Genomic DNA, 23,141 nt, shown 5'->3' on the forward strand with positions numbered 1-23,141 from the left:
AAAACAACCCCAAATCCCTCAGTCTCTCCTCATAGGACCTCCCCTGCATACCAGGCAACATCCTGGTAAACCTCCTCTGCACCCTCTCCAAAGCCTCCACATCCTTCCTGTAATGTGGGGACCAGAACTGCACACAGTACTCCAAGTGCGGCCGCACCAGAGTTGTGTACAGTTGCAACATGACGCTGCGACTCCTAAATTCAATCCCCCTACCAATAAACGCCAAGACACCGTACGCCTTCTTAACAACCTTATCCACTTGATTCCCAACTTTCAGGGATCTATGTACACATACACCTAGATCCCTCTGCTCCTCCACTCTATTCAAAGTCCTCCCGTTAGCCCTATACTCAACACATCTGTTATTCCTATATTACCTGGTCCTAACGGTGCATGCATTTTTGACTGTTAGGAAATAGAAAGTCTTACAAATATCTAATACTTATAATCCTCAAAGATGAAAACTATGAGAACAGCAACTGTAACAATTTTATTCAAAAAAGGAAGAGAAAGATAACCAGAGTAAACTATTGCTTGATTAGTCAAATGAGGGGAAACTGTTAAAATTCATAATTCGAAATAATATTAGTGAGCATGGGTTAACTGAAGAACAAGTCAACACAGATTTGCCAAAGTCAAGTTGTATTGACACTACACTAGAATACTGTGAAGTGACCAAATGGATAGAGAAGTACAGTGGCACAATATATGGATTTTCAGAGGTATCAATAAGATGGCTCAGAAGAGGCTTATTAGGAAAATACAGATAGATGCTTAACAGGAAATGCAACAGCATGGATATAAAAAGGACAGAAAGCAAAGAAAAGGGTAAATGAATATTGCTTGGATTAGACAATAGGGATCAGTGCTGGATTCCCGCCTGGTATCAGTGTTCATGTAATGATTTGACGGGCTTCATCTCACCATTTGCTAACAAGATAAAAGTAGGAGGCATGTCAAATTGTAAAAAAAACTTCAGGAAGATTGGCAGGTTAGCAGAATGGACAGACAGGTAGCAGATGCAATTGAAAGTGGATAATGCGAGGTAATGTATTTTGGGAGGAAAGAACAAAAAACAAGAGCATAAATTCATTGGAAGGATAATGAAGATTATGATGAATGCAAGTTCTAGAGTTTCAAATATATAATACCCAGAAAGCATAAATACAGACAGACTATTTAAATAAAGATTAATAGCCGAGTTTAAGAGAGAGAGACTTGGAGTACTGGAGTGATTGATTAATTTGCATAAAACATTCATTAGTCCACGGTTAAAAGTACTACATCCAATCATGGGTGTATCATTTGTTACATTCTTCTATTCAACATAACTCATACAACAAGGATTCATAAAACAATAATCTAACTCTTTACTTGAAGATATAAATAGGCAATGTCAACGAGGAAACTGAATAGCCACACCTGACTTCTCCAAGCTGCAAGAAAAACAGAAAATGCCGGAAAAATCTCAGCAGGTCTGGCAGCAACTTCGGAGCGAAACAGAATATCACTCTCCTTTGGAACAGGAGTTATACCAGATTAGAAACATTAACTCTGTTTCGCTCTCCACAGATGCTGCCAGACCTCAAGCATTTTCTGCTTTTATTTCAGATATCCAGCATCCACAGTATTTTGCTTTTTTTCTACAACTGGTGCTGGATACAGAGTCATCATAGCCTCTCTCAGTGGCAGTGATTGATAGCAATTTAATATAAACTCCCTTAACTGTACATGTACACCACATCACAACATTCCCCTTTTTTTCTACTGTGGAGGCTTACCCTTAAAGAATCAAATTATTTACATGAAAGCAGAAGAAAATAATAGCATCTGAATATATCCAATACAAACAATAAACTTACAAGTTTATAAAATGTAATAGCAGTTTTCTTATCCATCCACACTCACTTGGTACAATGATTTTGTTTGGAAGCTGCTATAAGTTTTCAGAATGGTGGTTAAGGATGTTATGTTTCTGATTCTGTTTCATCTTAGACAGGGTCCTGCCCGCAACAGTGTTCTGATATGACATCTCTTATCTTCCCTCATTTTTCAATTAATGGCATCTTGCATTCCTGACAGTATCGATGAGTAAAGACAAGGGAGGGTTGTCCGTACTCATCTTCTAAATAGCAATGGATCCGCAGCACGATAAGGTTTGCAAGTTCAGAGCAGGTGTACATATTAATATCCTATCCAATGATGATCTGCGTTGTGGAGCTAGATGGTCTTCGCCCAGTGTAAGCACAGGGCCTCCAAAGACACTTTCTGTGGTCTGTGATCCTCGTCATTGTCTTGACAATATCATGGATGATGACCACGGATATATCCATGTACCACACCAGTAGGCCTGTGATTACTGGATCTGTGGTGTCCACAACATATTTGAGGTGACCAGGGGAATTATTGCAGCAACACTTGAATGCAATGGATCCCAGGGAAAGAATCTTTGAGCCATTGTACACAGCGAGTTCGGTAGTGGTAGATTGAATCAATACTCATCATATCTGTGGGTTCATACATTTCAGTATGCAAAGTGGAAGGTTCTTTGCACCTGCACTGGTACACAGCTTTGCAAACAGATCATGCTGGCCCTACTCCTGTGGGCATATCATTTTGATGGTGCCAAAGGTTTCTGTTGGTACCACTGTGCCAATACATTCATTGATGTTCACCAAACTAAATATCAGTTGGCTCACTTTGTGTATCAATGTCTGGTTATCCTCATCATCTGATGTGTAGCCTGGCTAGACATTTTCTGGGTCTTATTTTGATCCTGGTTGCTTAGTGCTGTACCTATCTGACCTCTTTGTGCCTTCTCATGAGGTCGTGCCACTTTTCCAGTCATTGCTCTTGGCATTGATGCTTCTGATGCCACATGCCATGCATACAGCATTCAAAGCTGGAGAACTTCTGGGCGCATGAGCCAGATACCAAATCAAATTAGAAATATCACCAAATTCAACATCAAGTCAGGATAGAGAAGTGTCATCCTAAACTGGATAGTTACCTTTACTATATTGATATTTTTAAATGTACTGTTCAGCCATCAACTCCATCATCATTCTGTGATTTATTTCTAGGAATAATTTAGGAGCATCCTTTGATTAAGATACTTCAAGACTAAAAAATTGTTAAATAATATAGCTCTCAGTAATCCTTGTGCTGTATCAGATTGAAGGCTCACTACTTTTCACCTACCACAAAAATATACTGAAGTGGTGGGCGTGTGTGGAAGTAAGAAATAGCTTGCGCCCTCACAGGTGACATCAAGTTCAACACAAGATCCATTAGAAACTTGGATGAGAAGAGGAGATTACTCCCAAATCCAAATGCAATGGAGGAATGGGCCTCAAGTTTGCCTTTAATGCAGATTATATGGTGTTAAGTAGGCTAGGTTAATACCAGCCATGTATATACCATACAACTTTCATAAGTGGTGCAGCCAGCCACTTGGAGTCACAGATGAGATTGACTCAGTCATCCCTCCTGATGCAGAAGTATCTTGTCATTGTTCAATATCTCCTAAGATTTACAATATCTGCTCTCTGGAAAATTAAGATATGGATGCACATTGCAATTTTCTCAGGATATTAACTTGCTACTACAATGTAATAAACACAGCACAGTAAGAGTTTGGAGACAGCAGTTTAAAAAGTCAGAACAGTGAAGAAGGTGAGCTAGGATTGCAACGGGATCTTGATCAATTGGGCCAATGGGCTGATGAATGGCAGATGGAGTTTAACATAGATGAATGCGAGGTGATTCATTTTGGTAGCTCGAACCAGGGCGGGACTTACTCAGTTAACAGTCGGGTGTCAGGGAGAGTTATAGAACAAAGAGATCTAGGGGTACAAGTTCATAGCTCTTTGAAAGTGGAGTCATAGGTGGACAAGGGGTGGAGAAGGCAAGTGGCATGTTTGGTTTCATTGGTCAGAACATTGAATACAGGAGTTGGGGCATCTTGTTGAAGTTGTACAAGATATTGGTAAGGCCACACTTGGAATACTGTGTACAGTTCTGGTCACCCTATTATAGAAAAGATATTATTAAAAGAGAAAGAGTGCAGAAAAGATTTACTAGGATACTTCTGGACTTGATGGTTTGAGGTCTCAGGAGAGACTGGACTGAGACTTTTTTTCTCTGGAGCATTGGAGATTTACAGGTGATCTTATAGAGGTCTATAAAATAACGAAGGGCATAGATCGGCTAGATAATCAACATCTTTTCCCAAAGGTAGGTGAGTCTAAAGCTAGAGGGCATAGGTTAAAGGTGAGAGGGGAGAGATACAAAAGGATCCAGAGGGGCAATTTTTTCACACAGAGGGTGGTGAGTGTCTGGAACAAGCTGCCAGAGGTAGTAGTAGAGGTGGGCACAATTTTGTCTTTTAAAAAGTATTAGACAGTTACATGGGTTAGATGGGTATAGAGGGATATGGACTAAATGCAGGCAGTTGGACTAGCGTAGTGGTTAAAAACAAAGGTGTGGCATGGACAAGTTGGGCCGATGGACCTGTTTCCATGCAGTACAATATGACTCTAAGCTACTTTGCTGAATCCGTAGGATCGTGGATGTTGTCACGAACTCTAAACAATCTGCCTTGCTCCCAAAATCTACTGTCTCTATTAAATAATCAAGAAACTTACTAGCAGAACAGGTTTTACATCACTACAATGAAACTATAAAGATAATCAAATTTACCTGTAGCTTCTAAATGATCTGTGTGTTAGTGAGTTATCCCAAGTAGAAAATTACCACAAATTCTAGTACACATACATAAAAGTTACACTCTAATTTGAGAGCAGTTTTAGTTTTATGAAATTCACTTTACTGACCCTGAATTCTACAGTCATGACTTTAGTGCATCAATTCCTGACATACATTCCAAATGAATCATGTAACCAAATTTCTACACCCAGACTGGAGTAAAGATCTACAGATACTGTTTGCTTGGTACACTGGGAAATATTCTCATCCTAGAATCAGAAAGACACAAGTTCAAGCTTCTTCAGGAACTGAGTAGTAAATAAACCAAGGGTTAGGTTACTAAAAAATTGCCCTTTAAAGTCCTGAGATCCATAGCTTAGAGGGACTAGTGAGTAAAATATGTAGGTATATGGGAGTAAGGCCTGGGTAGGATTGCGGTCGGTGCAAACTCGATGGGCCAAAGGGCCTCTTTCTGCACTGTAGGGTTTCTATTTCTATGATTTCTAAACCAACAGTCAACTGCACTACTAAATGAGTGTAGTACAGTCAGAGGTGCAATCCTCCTAATCAGAATTAGATCCGATCTTCTCGTTCTCACCGTTCTGGTGGACACTGGTTCAATGTCAGAAGGGTAATGAATTGTCTGCATCCAAGCCAACAAATCTCCACCAACTAATAAAACCAACAAAAACAGACTAAACTGGGCAGGGTGTCATTAGGATGCTGAAAACTTTGTGAAATGTCTTGCATGATAAATGACTGGCAAATTTGCATATAAAACCACATTCACTTTACTTCAAAAAAGATCTGTTCTGAGAAGTACACAAGTTCAAACTTGGCTTTGAAATTTTTGATTAATACCAATATCTGTTCTTGGAAGGTTTTAGAAGCAAGAATATTTATAGTGATGAATAGTAAACCTCCCAGTGCAGATTGTCACTATCCCATTTGAAACAAAATATTCAAATACTTTGGAATTTTGTATATAGCATATTTTAAAGTTGAGTTTAGTGATTATAATTGTTTTTGTCAAGGAGAATAGATCTGAAAACATAGCCACTGCAGAATGGAGACAAAGCAGTGCATGGAAGGTTAAACCCACTGAATTGTAAGTGATGCTGCACACGCTCTATTTCAGATTCTTCAGTCTTTTTTTTCCCCTGACAAGTTGTTCAAGATGTAAAATGACATAGCTAAAATTTCAAACCTTCCCTCTTGTGTCTTCCCCCTTTAAACTTGATCCCCAGTCAAACTGGATGACAAGTCAAAAATGAGAAAATAATAACTTCTTGCTGAACAATATTTCAGTTACTAGGAAAACTCAATTTGATATCTCAGCAGCCCATTATGACTGGGATCATCCATTCTAACATAATAGCTCACTTCCACCAGCAGAATGTTTTATAGTCAAAGGCCAACAATTTTTATTAAATAAAACTGATTCATCTCTTTGTAAACAGCAATCCTATCATTTCCTTCCAGCTAAAGTTAAGATGGACACCCAGGATCCTTTTGATTCCATTTTTACTCTTTAAAAGATGTAATATTGTTAATAACAGAACTCATAGCACAAAAGGAAGCCATTCACCCCATCATGAACATACCACCTGGAGCTCTTCAACATGAGCTTTCTAGTCGTCATTTTCCCATTTCCCATATCTTCTATATTTGTTCTTTTCAAAATTTGTCAACAATTCCTTTTTAAATAATGTTACAGTCTCTGCCTCAATAGTCACTTCTGTTAATACATTGTTAACACAGTAAGAAGTCTGACAACGCCAGGTTTTAGTCCAACCGATTTATTTGATAAGACCAAGTCTGAGGCCAGAACTCTCCATTCACCTGACGAAGGGACTAACCCGAAAGCTTGTGCGTTTACTATCAAATAAATCGGTTGGACTAAAACCTGGTGTTGTCAGACAGGTCTGAGGCCAGAACTCTCCATTCACCTGACGAAGGGACTAACCCGAAAGCTTGTGCGTTTACTATCAAATAAATCGGTTGGACTAAAACCTGGTGTTGTCAGACTTTTTACTGTGTTTACCCCAGTCCAACGCCGGCACATCCACATCATGAATACATCGTTAAGCAGTGTTCTAATAATGCTGACTGTAAAATGTTTTTTTTCTAACCTCCCCATTTATTCAAATGGTAAGTCAGCCTTACTCACCTTCTGAACAGCCATGGCCATGTACATAAATCACAATCCCTTTATCTTTACACTTGATGTTGTCCAAAAATTAAAGTAGCTAAACATGACCAGCACTTTACAAATTCATATCACCCCTCTCTCACACTCCTCGCCTTCCTATATTCACTAATTTCATCCTACAGGTTTACCTGCAATTTTGATAGGAATACTTTGTCCTCCTCAAGAAATCCCAGTTTTATTTTCCTCTGCAAAAGCTAATTCCATGCTTATTAAGCATTTCTGCATTTCCTTAAGCTCAAGATGGCCCTCCCCACCTCCAAAAGGTCTCAACCTTCTCAGACAATCATTTTACTTTTAGGTCCATACGATAGCCATTGATATTCTTCCTTATGTTGATCAATCTTCTTTCACATTCCCTCTTAAGCCTTCCTAATCTATTTTGCCTTGTGAACCTTTTATAATTCTCATTGTTTTCTTGTGTGTTGTCACCCCTGTCTTTATTACATACCTCTATTAAGCTTCTCATTACCCCGGAAGCCCTGCTCTTTAACATAACCCTTGACGCTTCATTGGAATGTATTTAACTTTATCTATCGCTCTAAATATCTCCATTGCTGGTTGGTTGTTTGATCTGCCACATTTTTTTCCAACCAATTATTCTGTGTGTGATCCCCTTTCACCCCAGCGAAATGAGCTAATTTCCAAGCTAATTACTTGGATGACTCTTTCTCTTTGTTTTCAACGTGAATCTAATTAGGTTAAAGTCACTATTTCCTAAGCATTCCCCCACCTTCGGGTCACTCACTTGTTCTGTTTTGCCAGCCACAACTAGAGGATGCACAGCATCCCCTCTTGGAGAGAACACACGAGTTAACACTTCAGGTATTTGTCACAGGCAGAAGATCTACAGATAAAAACTGTTTAAAAGCGCCAGAACAAGTCAAAATAAGAAATGTTTCAAGCTTATATGACTTTAACTATTTCCTGGTTTTTACTTAAGTAAATTTACATCTCATTTGGGGCAGCACTGTGGTTAGCACTGCTGCCTCACAGCACCGGAAATGAGGGTTTAATTCCAGCCTCGGGTCACTGTCTGTGTGGAGTTTGCACATTCTCCCCATGTCCACATGGGTTTCTGCTGGGTGTTCCGGTTTCCTCCCACACTCCACAGATGTGCAGGTTAACTGGATTGGCCATGCTAAATTATCCCTTTTGGCCATTGTAAATGCCCAGGATTATGGGGATAGGACAGAAGGGAGGACCTGGATAGGATGCTTTTTCAAAGAGTTGGTGCAGACTTGATGGGCAAAATGGATTCTTTCTCCACTGCAGGATTTCTGTGATTGATTTATTTTCTATAGTCATTATTTTTGACCTTTTTCCTTCACCAACCCTCCACCCATCCTGCAATCATGTTGTGTTCCTTTTTTAAAAGCTGTTTACTTGTAATATCTTCCACTGAGGAAGAATCCTTATCTGAAACGTTACCTTGTCTGTTCCATCCAGGGATGATGTGGATGTGCCGGCGTTGGACTGGGGTAAACACAGTAAAAAGTCTGACAACACCAGGTTTTAGTCCAACCGACTTATTTGATAGTAAACTCACAAGCTTTCGAGGGGACTCCCTCTTCGTCAGGTGAATGGAGAGTTCTGGCCTCGGACAGAGCATATAAAGCAGACAGTTTAGAGATTACTGATTAGAATGCGAATCTTTACACCTAACCTGCTGTTCAAGTCCTAAAGTGGCCGACAATGTGTGTGGAAGGAGCGCTGATCACAGGTTAAAGAGATGTGTATTGTCTCCAGACAGCACAGTGAGTGAGGTTTTGCAAACCCAGGCAAGTCACGGAGGTTACAGATAGTGTGACTATCTGTAATGTAGTGTCGCACTATCTGTAACCCCCGTGACTTGCCTGGGTTTGCAAAACCTCACTCACTGTGCTGTCTGGAGACAATACACATCTCTTTAACCTGTGATCAGTGCTCCTTCCACACACATTGTCGGCCACTTTAGGACTTGAACAGCAGGTTAGGTGTAAAGATTCGCATTCTAATCAGTAATCTCTAAACTGTCTGCTTTATATGCTCTGTCCGAGGCCAGGACTCTCCATTCACCTGACGAAGAGGGAGTCCCCTTGAAAGCTTGTGAGTTTACTATCAAATAAATCGGTTGGACTAAAACCTGGTGTTGTCAGACTTTTTACCGTCCAGAGATGCCAACAACCTGCTGAGTGGTTTCAGCATGTTCTGTTTTTGTTTCAGATTTCCTGCATCTGTATTATTTTGGGTTTTGTTTCAAATACAAAGCTGCATCTTTCCTTGTTGCACAGCCAACACACTAATTGGGGAAACAGCCCTCAATGCACCGGAAAGCCCTCTCTGCAATTTGGAAAATCTTTGTCTCATCCCAGTCTACTTTTCTACAATTACAAGTGGAACGCTGAAATCCTGTGAAATTGCCACGGATCTCATGCTCGATTTCTTTCATGCCGTTCAGTGATCTATAATGTATGCTGCCTCACAGCGCCAGAAACGTGGTTTGATTCCTGGTTGAGTCACTGTCTGTGCGGAGTCTGCACATTCTCCTCATGTCTGCATGAGTTTCCTCCCGGTGCTCTGGTTTCCTCCTACAGTCCGAAAGACCTGTTGGCTAAGCGCATTGGCTATGCTAAATTCTCCCAGTGTATCCGAATAGGCGCTGGCGTGCAGCGACTAGGGGATTTTCATTGCAGTATTAATGTAAGCCTATTTGTGACACTAATAAATAAACTTTAAACAGATCCCTAACTAAGTCTTATCTCTGCTCAACTAAGCACCATGATCAATAAAATCTGTCCTATGGTAGTACTTGCATCTTTAATTAAAGAAGCTAGTCTTCTCCCTTTCCTTTCTCCACCTTCTGACAATTCAATAACCAGGATTTTACAATCCCCAATGTTGCTCTAGCTTAAACCAAATTTCCATCAAATTAGCACATTATGGTCCTCCATTCATGATGCTTTTATTGGATAATTTTGTTTCTAAAGTTTTGCACACATTTATAAGAGCTGCAAACCTGATAGCATTGAGATGGAAGAATGTCTTTCCCAGGTGATTTTTTTTTTCGTATCTCTCTATCATCCCTTCCTGTTCTATTTACCATCAGTACCAGGACACTGGTGCTGTTTCAGCTTAGCTGGAGTCCATTCCATCTGTAGCACCTTTGCTTACACTTATCTAGCATTTTTCACCTGTAGGATGATGTTGCACAACATTTTTATAATGAGAACAAGAATATGTCTCGTTAAGGAGATCTTAAGGGGACTTTCACAGTAACTTCATTGCAGTATGAATGCAAGTCTACTTGTGACTAATAAATAAACTTAACTTTTTTAAAATATGGTGGACACCAAACATGGAGAAAGGAGGGGGCATTTCCCAATGCCTTCCTTCCTTTCCATATCATCCATTAAGCCACGTGCCGATGTCTTTAAGTCTGTTACTGATTGACCGAGCATGGGGCACTGGGAGAAGTTCTGAAATTACTATCTGGGAGACCTTGCTTTTTAATCTAACAAATATCTGTTCAAGCTCCCTTTGTAAGACCCCCACCCAGTCCTGGATCTTCTCCATCCACCCTGCACTTTCCTTTCTCCAGGCATGCAACAGGCAAAAAATCGTTCAGCATTCCAGGTCACAGTTGAAGTCAATCATATACATCCTACAAATGATAGAATCCTCTTTAACGAACACCTCTTTACATGATAGTTTTTTCTCTCCTCCCTCCCATCACTACCACTTCATGTGCGTGCGCCGTGTGCATGTGTCTGTGTGTGCGTGCTTTTCAGTACACGGTGTCATTTGCTATTTCCCTCCTCTGTCTCATTCTCAGCTGCATCAAAGGCACCTGTAACACCTCTACCCAATTCTTTGAACAAGAAGCTCTCAAATAGCTGACCTTCGATATGACTACCTTCTCTAATTTTTACACCCAATAACATGACAGTTTAGCTGTTAGTAGTCTGTCAGGTCTGGTAAACACACTCATCCAACTATCATGTGACAACTGTTTTGCAATAATCTTGCAGGGTCTCCTCAATAGGATGCTGCATTAACATTCAGTAAATGTGTCTGCATTACAGAGCGTCATTCCCATTGCTGTAAACCTGCTTTCTTTATACTGGGGGTTCATCTCACCAATACCCAGGTCCCCATTAAAACAGTTGCAGATATCCAAGCTGCATCATGAAGAGCTGTTTTTTCCCTTTTAAACAGTGATTACTTCCTCAGGATAACTGTATTCACTGGTGGAGAACTTCTGTAGGTCAGTGGCAGAAAAATCATTTCATTGCCCTTTCTGAGGCAGGAATGAGCACTTCAGTCACTCAAAGAACAACCAAAACAAATGCCACCTTCACCACTGTGGATTTATGCAGCGATCAAATAAACTGTCGCCAGTATTGTGGAGTAAAACTGCTTCCTTTTGGTGGCTGGATATCAACACATTCCCACTGCAGGGTTACAATCAGTGGTGGATTGACAATGTAAGTGCAATATAAATTTTCCATTCATGAAGACCCATGGAGTAACATAGGCTGTTGATGTTCTGTCAGTTAGTTATCTCAGCATTAGGACAGTGCCACACAAACAAAAACATAACAGTTGTTGGACAAACAGGATCTGAGGCTGTCCCGTACAAACTCTCTGAAGTAAATTTACACTGCACACAAATAGATTAATAAAATTAACTACAATATAGCACAGAAAGCCACTTATTTAATTGTCAATTTTCTTGCTATTTCTCTGAGTAGTTGCCCTTTCCCTTGTTGATGCGCAACAACCAGGAAGGTTGCCAGACAAATCTTTTCGTTTCCACCAATGCCTCAACGTCACAAACTGTTAAGGAGTGTACAGAAGTAAATCCAGGTAATTTCTATTCACCAACACCCAGATCCACTTTAAAACAGCTGCAGAGCTTCAAGCTACACCACTTAAAAGGGTGATTACTTCCTCAGGATAACTGCATTCACTGGTGGTGGAGAGCTTCTGGAGGAGGATTGCCAGGCAAATCTTTTAGTTTCCACCAGTGCCTCAATGTCACAGGGCTATTAAGAAATAAATACAGGTAATTCATACACACCTCTCACCAAAAACAAAATTTTCTGTTGGAAACAATCTCTGACCCAAGGACTGGCAACAGACTACATGAGAAACTTGATCATGAACTACTTCCTGTTGTCTCAGTGCATCAGTCAAATACACACTTGTCCCTAACTTCCATCATTTTATCTTCTGCTTAGAATCATAGAAACCCTACAGTGCAGAAGGCCATTCGGCCCAGCGAGTCTGCGCCAACAACAATACCACCCAGGCCCTATCTCCACTACCCCACACATTTACCACACATTTACCCCACTAATCCCTCTAACCTACACACCACAGGACATTAAGGGGCAATTTTACATGGCCAGTTAACCTAACCTGCACATCTTTGGACAGTGGGAGGAAACCCACACAAAAACAGGGAGAACGTGCAAACTCCACAGTGACAGTGACCCAAGCCGGGAATCGAATCCAGCTCCTTGGAGCTGTGAGGCAACAGTGCTAACCACTGTGCCATCCCTTCTCTTTTCCCTTCCCTGAGTGTGGCATTTGAGATGCTCTGTTGTTTGCATCCTATTGAGGCATGTGGGTCAGCATCAGAGAAGCCCCAAACTGACCTACTTTAAAGCTTAAAATAAACTTTAGTGGCTCCATCTTTCCTCGACATATAATCAAATTAGAGAGGTTGGCTGTTAGAGCACAAATGATTTAATTAAACTGTGGAATTCTACAGCAAAGTTGTTGAATGTCTATAACAGACAGACTCTGTATGCCTTTCTGATACAAAGACACCCCACCCTTTACGTAGTTTAAAGAATGTCACAGTATCTCAAGGGAAGCTAGTGGGAACAGCTACTCTGTCTCAGAATTAACTCCCAAAATGTCATTACTTTCATGGGTAAGATTGAAATATTGCAAAATAAGCATCAGGTACAGTATGGGAGGCTCTGCAGCAGCAAAACAGAGGTATTGTGAGTTAAAGTTTAAAACAAGGAGGAGCAGGGAGAGAAGAGACCATTCAGCCCATTAAGTTTGCTCACTTCCACCAAATATCCCCATCTGAAAATTTGTTGTCAAGGCTGAAGTTCGGCGCAGGGCCAAGGGCATGGTTTCCTTCAGAAACAGCAAAGCAACATATTTTGTTAGTTTGGACTGCTTGTGTATCGTTATTTAAAGTTTAAAACATTCCAATTAAGACAAGAGGAACACTTTCAGTATAGCATAGATGTATAAATCATCCAACTAACTTTCCTTGTTCCTAAAGTTCATATTCTTACAATTCTGAAAAAGAAATACTCCTCCCAAAAACTAACAAAAGAAGCTCATCTCTACAGTGTGCTATTCAACTCTAGCCTGCTGCACTCAAAATATCCACCCCCAGCTCATGGTCCTGCAAACATATTAGCCTTCACTGTTCACATCAAATTTAATCGATCATGTAGATGTCCATTCACCACCCTTTGTCCTCTTGAATTCAATCACTGTCCTCCTCACAGCTCACAATACTTCCCACATTTTGTGTCATCTGCGGATTTGGAAATTGTGCCAAATCTAAGAACATAAAAATGCATCAAGGAAAGCAGGGTTCCTAACACTGACCCCGGGGAATTCCACAACAAACCTTCCTCCAGTTTGAAAAACCCTTCGTCATTACTTCCCGTTTCCTGTCACTCAGACAACTTTGTAATCATGCTGCTACTTACAGCGGTCAGCACTGCTGCCTCACAGCGCCAGGGACTCGGGTTCAGTTTCCAGCTTGGGTCACCATCTGTGAGGAGCATCCAGCGGTTTCCTCCGGATGCTCCAATTTCCTCCCACATTCCAAAGATGTGCAGGTTAAGTGGATTGGCCATGCTAAATTGCCCCTTAGTATCAGGGGACTAGCTAGGGCAAATGCATGGGGCTGTGGGGTTAGGTCCTTGATGGAACTGTGGTCAATGTAGACTTGATGGGCTGAATGGCCTCCTTCTGCACTGTAGGATTCTATGAGTTACTTTTATTCCATCAGCTTCAACTTTACTGATAAGCCTATTATGTGACATTTTTATCAAATGAAAGTCCATGTGTGTCCATGTGTCGCATTGCTCTCATCAACCCTCTTTGTTACCGCAACGAAAACTAAATAGAATTAGTTAAATATATGTTATCAACAAATCCGTGCTGGTTTTCCTTAGTCAATGTCCAGGCGACAGATAATTTTACCCTGTATTTCTAAAAGCTTTACCACCACCAAGGTTAAACTCACTGCCTTGTAATTGTTGGATTTATTCTCACATCCTTTTTTGAACAAGAATGTTTGCAATTCTCTACCCCTGTATCTGAGGATGGAACGATTTTGGTATTTGTGATAGTGCTTTGCTGGTTAGGTAGTGGGTGTTGCTGACAGTGATAGTGAAGACAACCTTATGCACATAAACAACATACAATATTTGGTGGTGCTCTGTCAGAAAAGGTTTCCTTTTGGGTAAACTCGCGCTGTTCTGCTACAGTCCCCTGCTACTGCATAATAGGATTTTCCCTAGACTGGCACAAGGTAAACAAAGGTTCAGGGTTCTATGGAATTGTCGAGAAAGTAATTTCTCATTTAAAACATTATGTTTATGAGTAGGCTATTGTCATGAAAAGTTTCCATAAACACAGCTTCAAGAATGTTTGATGACTTACCAGCTGTTCCCTTGGTGCAGCGTCCTCCCTCCCTGGAGGAGAGTCTGACTGTGAACAGAACAAAGATTAAGTTAGAGCATCATCTACTGGATGCTTTGCAAACTGAACTACATCAAACTAGATTGATCAGTACTAGAAGAAATGTAATACTGAGACAGTAGCAAAAATAGCAAATGTTTGTTAAAAAATCAAACACATTTTATTGCTAGGAATCTTTCTGCTGGTATATATAATCCCTGCAATGCAGGGAAGACCATTCAGTCCATCGAGTCTGCACCAACTCTGTGTTTTCCCCAGACCCTCATCTCTGCCCTATCCCTGTAATCCCACACATTTAACATGGCTAATCCTCCTAACCTACATACCATGGGACACTACGAGGCAATTTAGCATGGCTAACCCACCTAACCTACACATCATCAGACTGTGGGAGGAAACCAGAGCGCCCAGGGGAAGCCCACACAGACACGGAGAGAATATGCAAACTTCACACAGACAGACAGCCACCCAAGGCAGAATTGAACCCAGGCTCTGTGAAGCAGCAGTGCTAACCACTGTGCCACCTAGTACAGAAGTTCCATATACTTTTCAGAAACTGCCAGTTTCTGCCCGAGGTCCTCAACCATTGCCAGATGTTTAATCGATCTGTAATTCGCATTGCAAGATATATACAAGATCTCCCTAGGCAGACTCAACTTTTGACTTGTCTTCCCCTTTCGTATGGAAATTCTTCAGTGCTTCCTTCAGAGCAACCCAGTCTGCAAATTCAGTCAAGGGAACTTGCTGCAAATTTGAGCTTTGTTACTCTGTGGCATAGCACATGAGGCCAGAGAGATGCTATCATATCAGACTGCCCACACCAAGGTTCACTCTAATGACAACAAATTAAACCTACTAATGGGAGAAATAACAGGAGAATAAGCATTCTTGCACATCTGATGACATCACCAACCATTCCAACACCAAAGTGTGAGCCAAATACAAGAGAGAACTTGTCCCTACATTACCCAGACACAGTAAGGATAAACATGCTGAGTTCTACGATTTCGATACCAAATGAGCATTAATTCTACTTTAATGGCAATTCCAAGAGGCTTCACATTATTTATTTTAGAAAGAATTTCATGTCTTAATAAGGAAACGAGTAGGTAGTAGGAAAAGTGGAGCATGTATTATTTTCCTTCTGAATTTTTTGCCTTTTCAGATCAAGGCATGAGGTGGGGGGGGGGGGGGGGGGGGGGGGGGGGTGGCGGTGGTGGAGAGAGAGAGGAAAGTGCTGGAGAATAGATCATTTTTTTTCCTATTCAACAACACCAGCAAGCTCCCTGTAGACAAGTATAGTGAGCACTGGTCAAGTACAATATGCAAGTCTCCCCACACCGCCCACCACTCTGCTTTAAAGAGAAATTGCATTCTTTTTAAATTGCCACACAAAACAAAAATAGCATACAAACATCTCATGTTATTTGCTGGTGCCAGCCTTGATTTAAAAGGAGCTATTCAATATCAAAGTCTGATTTTCAAAGGCTGCTCGATCTTCACTTACATGGGTTAATCATCAGAACTGCAGGCACTAATTACAGCTGTATAATGCCCTTGTTCTGTGCTTTTTAGTTTTAAAATGCTCATCAGAGCTGCCTGTAAGCAATATATTGTGTAAATTTCCACTATTCTGTCTCCTTTTTCTCCCCATCTCCAGACTCAAACCAGTGGTTCATAAAGTAAACCAAGATATGGAGATGCATTGTGAATATGCTTAAGTATGAACTATTCCTCTTTTCTCAGTGCTGTAGAGGTGTGGCAATTTCCAATCTGCCGTTGCCAGTATAGTCCAGGATGTAATGGTTTCTAGATATATTGTCTGACTGTACAATTTTTTATATGGGACATTGGCATATAAGTAATTTTACTGGATTAGTAATCCAAAAACCCAGGCCCAGACTGATACAGGATCAAATCCCACTACAGAAGTTGGAGGGATTTAAATTTAATTAACAAAAGCTGGAATGGTCCATCAGATTGTTGTAAACACCATTCTAGTCCACTAATGTCCTTTAGGGAAAGAAGCCTGCCATCCTTAACCATAGTAAGAAGTCTCACAATACCAGATTAAAGTCCAACAGGTTTATTTGGTAGCACAAGCTTTTGGAGCTTCGCTCCTTCTTCAGGTGAATGAAGAGTTCTGTTCACAAACAGGGCATACATAGACACAGACTGAATGCCCCACTTGTGAACAAAACTCTTCACTCATCTGAAGAAGGAGCAATGATCTGAAAGCTTGTGCTACCAAATAAACCTGTTGGACTTTAACCTGGTGTTGTGAGACTTCTTAATGTGCTTACCCCAGTCCAATCCCGGCATCTCCACTTCATGACCCTTAACCATGCCAGGCCTCAATGTGACTCCAGATTCACAGCAATGTGGCTGACTGTGAAATGTCCTCTGAAATGGCCCAGCAAACCAGTGCACCAGACTGCTACAGAAAAGTTAAAAAGGAATAAAACAAGACAGCCCTACAGCAGATGGATTGCAGTGGCTCTAGAAGGTAGCTCACTACCACCTTCTTAGGGCTCACCTTTTTGACTCACAGTGCTCTGAAAGCTTGTGATACCAAATAAACCTGTTGGACTTTAACCTGGTGTTGAGAGACTTCTTAGGGCAAATAGGGAGGGGCAACAAAAAGCTGGCCTTGGCAGCAATAGGCACACCCCGTGAAAGAATAAAAATGTTACAGGATTTGAAATACAATCAGTGTTCAAAAATAATTAACCATGATTGTAACATGGCAATATCATCATTTACATTTGAAATTTTCACTGAGATTTGTCAGGATTTGGAATATTCTACCTGAAAGGTTAGTGACTGTTGATTCCATAAATCACTTTTAAAAAAGTGCTGGACAGTTACTTGAGGAAGAATTGACAGGACTAGAGACAAAACACAAGGATGTGGGACTAAGTGCCACTGCTCTTTCAAAGAGCCAGCATGGGCACACTGGGCCAAACAGCCTTTTTCTGTGTTGCAACTTTCCATAATTCTGTGCTTCTATGAATTATAGCATGGACGCTTACCAAATTTCTGTCCACTAGTTTAATGAAGGTTTTGACCCATTTATTTTATCCTGGCTAGTTCCTTCAATAAATTAGTTCACACAGAAACTGGGCATGAATGTATTAGGCCTTCAAAATGTAATAGATGGTAGTGCAATTTCCAAGTGACGTTTTGCCAAATGATAGATTGGATTTACTTAGAATCATTTAATGCCTATAGTGCAAAAGGGGGCCATTTGGCCCGTCGAGTCTGAACTGACTCTCCAAAAGAGTTTCTTGCCCAATCCCAATCCCTGTAACCCCAAATATTTATGCCACTAATCACCTTAATCTGCACATCTTTGGACTGTGAAGGCAAATCGGAGGAAACCCACACTGACACGGGGAGAATGTGCAAACTCCACACAGACACCCAAGGCTGAAATCATAAGTCAGTCCCTGGTGCTATGAGACAACAGTGCTGCCACTGAGCCACCTCAAAAACATTTACTGAGAACTCAAACAACGAATTCTCGAAAACATTATTGTATATGTTCACAAAATGTATCTTTGGCTATTGATTTGATAAAAGTGGTTTTGACAGACTCCCAGTGATGTTATACATCATTCTCAATCCAGTTCTCAGGTCTTTGTCACTCACAATCTAATCATTAGGTGTCTTAAACATTGTGAAACCCTTACAAACCATAAGTCATCTTCACATTGTTGTTTCAGTTTGCATGTGCGAGGACAGTAAACCAAAGAGTAGATTTTCATATCTGCTCATGGAATCCGAGTTAATGCAACTCCATGATAAAAGTGGTTGCATGCAAAATTTCAAAATTCACCACTTCATCATGTAGTAGATTCCTGCTCCCAGCAACTGAACACTGAGTCATCAGTTTAAACAACTTTTAACTGAGCCATCATGCAGCGAACCAGGTTTATAACACCTCGGTGAAAGAGCTCTCATAATTTGGACTGTCTGAAACAATCGCAGTGGAAGGGTTTGTTCACACCATGCATATTTAATGATTTGAGAAAGTACACAGGCTTGGGGCTGCTGCATAACAGTAACATCGCCCTCCTCGCAGACACTACCCATTCCCACGTTCCCACAACAAGACTCCCAAAAAAACTCACCTGCTCCTGAAGTAAGAGAAAACAAAAGTAATGTGGGATAAGTTAGTAACTCAAAGTGAGAAATACTGCAAAAGAAAGAAATGTGATAATTCTCTATAGTCCGCAGTAAGAAAAAATAAATTGCATTCATATAGCATCTTTGAGATGCTGTACAGCCAATTTCAAAATATAGTCGCTGCTGTAAATTGATGTATAGCAAGGTCCCACACACAGCAATGAAACAAATGTCAGATGGTCAGCTTTTAACAGTATTGATTGAGGAATAAATGTTGACCAGGACACCAGAACGCCCTGTGCTTCTTCAGAAAGTACCATGGGGTCTTTTGCCAACTTGACAGGTGGGTACATCCAAAGTTGATAAGCAAGAAAGTCCAAATTGCTTCACTTTCCAGCCCTTTCCTCTGAGGGCACATCTTGCAGAATACCTCCCCGGGCAGATTTATGGGCAATTCTGATTACAAGTCAGCATCTAACTATATCAACCCCAGACTGCCAGGATCTGTAGTTTTATATGCCCCTTCTTCAATCAGAATCCGGAAAATTCGTAAGTAATTAAAAATTAACCCTTCTCTGAAACTCTTAGCTGGGAGTGGGGGAGGTTCCAGTGCAATCTCGAATATTCAAATCACTGGAGATATCAGAAAAGCAACTGAATAATTGTAATGATGAGCAGTTGCAAGATGACATCAGTGGAGTCCAATGCAAAACGCCATCAATATAAGATAGCCACTAATAAATGCAACAAGAAATTAGGAAGAAAATTCTTTACCCAGAGAGTGGCTAGAAATTGGAACTCACAACCACAAAGAGGGATGACGTGAACAGCATAATGCATTTAATCAAAAGTTAGATAAGGGGAGAATGGAGGAAAATTCTGACAAGAGTTGGGGGAGGTGGCCAGAGCATTAAAGTCCAGCCTTGCTGAATGAGTTGTTTTTTGTTGTAATATTCCATATTGGTGTGATACCAATGTGAGGGGTTTCACAGAAACAACTTTCAATTCAGAAGATACACAACAGGAGTGCAGAGTTTACTGAAAAATAAATCAGCCAGTAACCTCAGGTGTATAACTCACAGGTGGTTTGTTTTTTCCGTAAGCCCTTTGTGTGTGTGTGTTTATACCACACATGTTGGCTGATTTTGCTGCCTCAGAACTCCCTGGTTACTACATTTTATAGACTGAGACAACTCATGCCTCTACTCTCAGGGGGCTGCCATCGTATACTGAGGTGACGTGGCAGTTAGTAGTTTCGGGACAGCGAAAGATGGTGTGTACAGAGTCAGAGCAAAAATTTCCAGTGTTTATAACAGAAATTGTCAATCTTGAAAGTTGCAGCAATGATTAAGGTGTTACTGGTGGCAAAAACAGAACAAAGGCAATGTCATCATCATTTATGCCATATGTGGATGAGCAATAATAACAGCATGACAAAGTACAGATTTCAGAAATGCCCACTCTAAGTAAACTTTCACATATATATACTGGACACCTCAATAAATATCAGCAGATCCTCAACATTGTTTATGATTAATCAAAATAATATTTCTGCAAACAGGGTTTTAGAATGCTGTGTAAATACAGTAATGACAACAGAGAATGGACATTATTAAATGGGAAGTTACAGGAAACAAAATCTTTAAATAACACTAACTGTAAATATAGCGCAGCGAGCACAAGGCAGTCAGATTCATCTTGTCACAGGTGGTTCATTTTCCATAATTCCAGATATCCCGATGTGTATTGTTTATGCCACGTATTGAAATTTCCTTTTCAGAAAGACAGGGTGTGCTTCCCCCGTCACCATTTGACACCGTGCTTTTCATTGCTAACCCGACGTTCGAAACAACAGTGGTATATCTATCGACGGCATGCTCTGCCCTGATTATAAACTGTGCACGTTCTTCACCACGGGAAAAGAGAAACAACTGTGGCACTTTTATCACAAACAATGCCAGGGTTGATGCTGAATCAGACTGTTTTATACAGTACACTAAAGCTGCAGGGCTGGTGCTAAGCTTTTTCCTCCAACCAGTATGGCCATTACAATGTGAATGCTGCCCGAATTCCAAGTTCAGGCCCAATTTAATACTGGGATGAAGTTGAGGGAGAATGCCCGGCTGAAGGGATCTTGTAGTCATAGAGGTTTACAGCATGGAAACAGGTCCAATTTATCCATGCCACCCCTTTCTTTAAAACCTCCAAGCTAATCCCAATCACCCGCATTTGGCCCATATCCTTCTATACACATCTTACCCATGTAACTGTCTAAATGTTTTTTAAAAGACAAAATTGTACCCGCCCCTACTACTACCTGTGGCAACTTGCTCCAGACACTTAGCATCCTGTGTGTGAAAAAGTTGTCCCTCTGAACACTTTTGTATCTCGCCCCTAAATGGGGAGAGATTCCATTATGGTGGAATCACGTCACATCTTCACATTGGTTTTATCTCCCAAGTTTAGCATTGGTGTGAAGTAATTCTGCAATTTGCGCACGCAGATACACACATACACACACATGCGCGAAGTTTGCTTAACATGAATCATAGGAGCAGTGTCCATTTCCCAGCCTCCCCACACAGATTTAATCCCAGGCTTGTGATTCCAGTATCTGTGCTCCGTTTGGGAGATCGCAGTCGGTTTCTGCCACAACTGAATCATTATCAGGCACAAGGCGCCATCTGCAGGGCAGACGTGCAAGGAAAAAGGAGTCTCCTAAAAAATTACTTCAAATGTAAATTGTAAAATGAAAGTTTTGAGATTTTGTTTTCCCCAAATCACCTTGTCAAATGATGTCTAAACCATCAGGCCAGTAAACTAGGCAAAAATTAACATCGACACACAAAAGTTAGGTGTATTCAAGTCATTTCAACTATGTTTATGACAACTTATATTTATCTAGTGTATTTTAAAATAAAGCAATCCAAGGAACACTGTAAAACAAAGGACACTGACACACAAAAGGAGATATCAGTCAGATGGAAAAAAATCTTAGTCAGAGAGGCAGGCATTTTAAGTTTGTTTATTAGTGTTACAAGTAGGCTTACATTAACACTTAATGATGTTACTGTGAAAATCCCCTAGTCACCACACTCTGGTGCGTTTGGATACATGGAGGGGGAATTTAGCGTGGCCAATGCACCATGTCTTTCAGACTGTGGGAGGAAACCAGAGCACCCGGAGGAAACCCTTTCAGACACAGGAGGACATGCAAACTCCGCTCAGACGTAGACACAAATCGAACCCAGGTCCCTGGCGCTGTGAGGCAGTAGTGCCAACCACTGAGACACGGTGCTGCTTTGAGAAGTATTGTAAAGAAGGAGAGAGGTAGTGTGTCAGGGAGATGCAGCGAGAAAATTCCAGATTTTGGGTTGAAACAACTGAAGTGGCAGCTACCAATGGTGGAGCAAGTATGATTGGGAATGCACAAGAGGCAATTAAAGCTAGAGGAGATTACAGAGATAATGGGGTGGGGGGAAAACTATAGAGGGATTTGAAAACAAGGATGAGAATTTTAAAATTAAAACATTTCTTTACTGGGAGTCAATAGTAGTTGAAGGGTCAGTTTCAATGAGACACAAGTTAAAAGTAAGGGGCGGGAGGTTTAGGGGAGATTTAAGGAAAAACTTTTTTACCCAGAGGATCTGGAATGCACTGCTCCTGGGAGGGTGGTGAAGGCGCAATGCCTCACATCCTTTAAAAAGTACCTGGATGAGTACTTGGCATGTCATAACATTCAAGACTATGATGGGTCTAGTGCTTGTAGATGGAATTAGGTGGTTAGGTCAGGACATTTCATGCATCAGTGCAGACTCGATGGGCCGAAGGGCCTCTTCTGCACTGTAGTATTCTGTGATTCTGGATATAGGTCAGTGAGCACAGGGACGATAACTCAAAACCAGTCCGGTTTTCCTAAGTTTTAGATGACATCAGGTTTAGAGAGTTAATGTGAGAGAACAGCCAGGGATGCATTAAATAGTCCAGGCTAGAGGTAACAACGGCATGAATGATGAACTTCAGCAACTGAGATGGGCGAATCAGGTGATGTTCGTGGTGGAAATAGACAGTCTTAGAGATGGCACAAATTAGGCATCAGGAGCTCATCTCAAGATTAAATTTCACACTGGAGGTTGCAAACAGATTGGATTAATCTCATAACTATTGCCAGGGAGCAGGATGGAGTCCAGAGCTAGAGAACGAAGTTTGGAGCGGGGACTGAAAACAACGGCTGCAGTCTTACCAACATTTTATTTGAGGGAATTTCTGCTATCCAGTACTGGATGTTGAATAAGCAGTCTGGTAATTCAGCAACAGCGGAGAGTCGAGAAAGGTGGCAATGAAGTAGAACTGGGTGTGATCAGCGTGT

At 41.0% G+C, this 23,141-nt stretch overlaps 1 protein-coding gene across 1 annotated transcript in view; it reads right to left on the bottom strand.

The window, feature by feature from the left end:
• Positions 1-23,141, bottom strand: part of pex14 (peroxisomal biogenesis factor 14) — a 250,478-nt gene that overhangs the window by 208,199 nt on the left and 19,138 nt on the right. Inside the window, exon 2 of the mRNA XM_080215025.1 lies at positions 14,606-14,653. Within this exon, the coding sequence (XP_080071151.1) occupies positions 14,606-14,653 (48 nt within the window). The remainder of the gene's footprint in view (positions 1-14,605; positions 14,654-23,141) is intronic.

This window comes from Carcharhinus amblyrhynchos, chromosome 30, assembly GCF_965287045.1.
Source record: "Carcharhinus amblyrhynchos chromosome 30, sCarAmb.v2.hapA, whole genome shotgun sequence".
Classification (NCBI taxonomy): Eukaryota; Metazoa; Chordata; class Chondrichthyes; order Carcharhiniformes; family Carcharhinidae; genus Carcharhinus; species Carcharhinus amblyrhynchos.